Source organism: Gavialis gangeticus, unplaced genomic scaffold (genome assembly GCF_001723915.1).
Source record: "Gavialis gangeticus isolate Ggan-Ray unplaced genomic scaffold, GavGan_comp1, whole genome shotgun sequence".
Lineage (NCBI taxonomy): Eukaryota > Metazoa > Chordata > Crocodylia > Gavialidae > Gavialis > Gavialis gangeticus.
The window spans coordinates 15,204,210-15,208,232 of record NW_017729027.1 but is presented as its reverse complement, the minus strand read 5'-3'; the positions used below and the strand labels follow the sequence as shown (position 1 = coordinate 15,208,232).

Sequence of the window (4,023 nt, the reverse complement as noted above, 5' to 3'; positions counted from 1 at the left end):
TTAAACACCATCAGGTTCTTGTCCACCCATTTACTGAGCCTGTCCATGTCAGCCTGGATCACCCTCCTGTCTCTGGCAGGAGGTTGGATTAGAAGACCTCCAGAGGTCCTTTCAGTAGGGCTACATGAAGTGGACCATATTCAATGTGGATTCAGATTCAGCCCAGTTCAGGGGACAGTGACTCGATTCATTGATTTGAATCACTGTCCCGATTCAATTCGGCTGAATCCGAATCTGAAGATTCAATTCTGATTTGGAGAATCAGTGATTCAGCTATAGACACAGCTTTAAATGTTTTTTCTACATACCTCGAGGCTAGTGAATGCTGAGATGGTGGGGTGAATGGAGCGTCCTACAGGAGTGCAAGGGGCCCCCATGAGCTCAGTGGCAGACCTGGAAGTGGTTCAGAAGTACTTCTGGTCCATTTCCAGGTCTGCTGCTGAGCGTGCAGGGAACCCCCCCCCCCCAGCACCTGCCCAGCTCAGCAATTGTCTGTGGGTGGGCTCCCAATGCTCCCCAGACTCAGGAGGCACCAGTCACTGAGCCAGGGGCAGGAAGGGGGATCCCCTGTGCACTCTGCAGTGGACCCAGAAGTGAACCAGAAGTGCTTCTGGTCCACTTCCGGGTCTACCGCCAAGCGTGCTGAGGACCCCCTTCCGCCACAGGAGGATCCATCCACCCCACCATCTCAGTGTTCACAAGCTGCCTGGTACCTTGAAGTATGTAGAAACAACATATAAAGTTGCGTCTATGTCCAAATTGTCAAATCTCTCCGAATCGACTTGGAAGATTCCGATTTGATACACAGAGATTAAAGGGTCTCCTGATTTGATTCTGATTCAGAGATTTGGCCGACAAATTGGGCTGAATCTCCACTAAATCAAATCAGTGACCAAAGCTTTGCACAACCCTACCTTCCAGTCCTACTTTTTTGTAAGTCTATGATTGTATCCCTCAGTTCATCTGAGACAAATAGAAAAATCTACCAGAAAGATTTACCATTTCCTCTGAACCACCCTCTGTGGGTACATAAAACACTTTGTACTGGCGAGGATTTCCTTCAGCATGATCCCATCGAACATTCAGCGTGCTGGTAGTTGGATCATAAACTCTTAGGTTCTTTACTGTATTGAGAGGCTCTGAAATAAATCAAAATTGTGCTGTCAGACTTCAGAAGTTCTACTCTGCTATCTTTGCTGTCAGTACTCATTTATGTAATGCATCCTTAAGGAAAAAAGGCAAGTTAATTCTGGACATAAAGGGCACTTTCACACCTGCTCCAGGTGTGGGGGGCAGTGCTTTATTTAGAGCGGCTCTTGGAGCTTTAGTTTGACAAGCTTTAGCTCAAGTGCCCCCACTGCCATTTTTAAGCATGGGAACACTGATACATGAGACACAAGAGGCTGCTAGAGTGCAGTAATTACCACACTCCAGAAGGCTTGATTGAGTTTGCTCTGGTGTGCTGTAATAACAGCATGTCAGAGCAGCCTCCATATTCATGTACAGGCACCCTAAGGGCCAGATCCTAATCCATTTATTAGGCATTTAAGTGCTAGTTAGGTCACAAAGATTCAGATCCTATTCTACCTTCTAAATGTGTAAGTAGCACAAAGTGCCTCTTCCACAGATTTTAGATTCCATTCCACCCTGAACAACTGGAAGCTTGGGAGTGTAGGAAGAGAATCCACCCATCTTTTAGCTTTCCTCAGTGAATTATTATCAGAGTGTATGTGTTGTTAGATGGCTAAGTGGGTTTACTGAAGAGTTTCTGAGCATGCACAGTAAACCAAATCTAGCCATATAGGGGTGGAATAATGTTTAAAATCTACTTGAGTGACACTAAGTACCACTACACATCAGGGCAACAGACTAGTTTCTGGCTCTCAGTCACCCAAGTATCACTTAGATCGGTAATAGATGGAATAGGATCTAGCCCTACAAGTCATTTATTTAAATGAGTCGAAACTCAACAGTCCCAGCCAACAATGCCAGGAATGTTAAACATCATAAAAAGTGTTTCTCCTTTGATCTGCACTGTTTTAGAAGTAAAGTAAATCATGAGAACATTAAGCTAAAGCTTGTCTAAAGAATTTGTTTGGGTTGTTCATTTATGAAAATACTGCTGTATTTAATTTTGCACTGCAAAACTGAACCAAATGAAATTAATAATGGATGAAAACAATAAAATATAATAATCACAAAAGTGTACTGTCTCAAAAAGTGAATTATAGGAGCCAATTTTTGTGTGTAAATTCAGAGACTGAACAGAGAAGGTTATAAGCCCAGGGCTAATTTTCCCTCTTCCATTGGGAGGGAAAGATTTAAAATGTTTTGAAGTTGCAAGGAAAGTACAAAATGAGGTGGATTTAAGTGTCCCCACTCAACACTCTAAGACACACCTCAGTGAAACCAGCCCACTGATCTCCAGCGCAGCGTATATATCTTTCACAGCCACTTCCTAATGAAGAACCACAGAAAAGTTGTTTTACTTACTGGTCCTGCCCCTGCCAGTCATTCGTCCTCCTTCACCATCCACATACATAGATGATACTGTAATGGTATATGGGGTGTCAGGTTGCAGCTTCTGTAACACTACACTGTTCTGCCTCCCTCCAACTGTAGTCTGGAGTAAAATAAAACAATAAAAATGCCATCTATAACAACACCATACGTATTTCAGTATACATTATGATATATAGCTATTGTGAACTGAAAGTTGACGATATAAATAAAACAGTAACAAAATTCAGTACTGTATGGCATATTCATTGTGGCTGGTTTAAAAAAGGCAAAGTAATATAAAGCTAGCATTTTTCTAAGATTTCCAAACCCATGCAAAGCAACAATTAAGTATCAACTATCAAATTATTCTGTTGAATAATGAAGAGCTCATATATTGAACTGGCATTCAGACACCTGAGCATGTCATTGGAATTTTCATTTTGAGGCCAAATTTTTAATTGTGTTAAGGTATTTGACTTTCACTTCAAAGTCTAAGTGTAAATGAAAATTCTACTACCTGCTTATCTACACCTGCAGGTACCAAAATACCGTTAAAAATCTTACCCTAATCACTTCTGTTGATATAGTCCTTATGTGGCTTTTGAACCTAGATTTAAGCCATTTTTGTTTTTCCTCATCTTGACTGAAAACCAAGATGGTCTTACAGAGCCATACAGCACTACCACTTGAAAATTTCACTCTAAATTTCAGAGGATCTACTGATCTAGTCCAATAGCACCCACAAATTAATCAAGCATCACCCTACCAAAGAAGCTGGCTTTTCTAAAACGTACTTTTTCTTACTTATGCAGATTAATCTTTAAAAGCATCATATATTTCATATTCAATTCATTCAACTAAATTGAGCTGTTCATAGAAAAGTAAAATCAGATGCAAAAATATCCAGCCAGTTCTAAAGTAACTATGCCTTGATACACTTCTGAGAATGTAGGTTCTGGGATCATAACACTGCACCAATTGTGTGTGGTTTCCTTCTAAAGCTGCTCTCTGAATCACGTAGGAGTAACCACAATAGCTTCATATTACAGTATAGAGCATTTTTAGTAGCACGCATCTTGGGTAAACTGGATGATTGGAAGATGAGCTGGATCATGGTTCTCAAACTGTGTTGCGTACAGCACCAGTAGGTAGCTCATATTGCTCATCCAAAGCTGGCTGGTCACATGGTGTTGGCTGTCTTCCTTTTCCACAGCTGTTAAGTCACCTTAAAAAAAGCTAAAATGCCTTAAAATACCTTCAAAAGGCAAGGATTTCTTAGGCTGATCTCTTTCATTGGACCAACTGCATAGCTGGGATAGAGTTAGACAAGCCTTCAAATGAAAGACATTCTTCATCAGGCCTGAGCTTGATTATTGACTCCAAGATGAACATGGGCCGACAATGCGAGGTCATGGTTGGCAGGGCTAACCGGACCTTGTCATGCATCCACAGGTGCATCTCGAGTAGAGCCAAGGAGGTGATCCTCCCCCTCTACGCGACGCTGGTCAGGCCACAGCTGGA

The 4,023-nt window shown here is 41.8% G+C and overlaps 1 protein-coding gene across 1 annotated transcript in view; it reads right to left on the bottom strand.

The window, feature by feature from the left end:
* COL12A1 (collagen type XII alpha 1 chain) overlaps window positions 1–4,023 on the bottom strand; it is a 163,009-nt gene that overhangs the window by 77,780 nt on the left and 81,206 nt on the right. The window contains exons 32-33 of the mRNA XM_019520465.1: window positions 2,494–2,623; window positions 1,000–1,139 (exon numbers count right to left, since the gene is read on the bottom strand). Of these exons, the coding sequence (XP_019376010.1) occupies window positions 1,000–1,139; window positions 2,494–2,623 (270 nt within the window). The remainder of the gene's footprint in view (window positions 1–999; window positions 1,140–2,493; window positions 2,624–4,023) is intronic.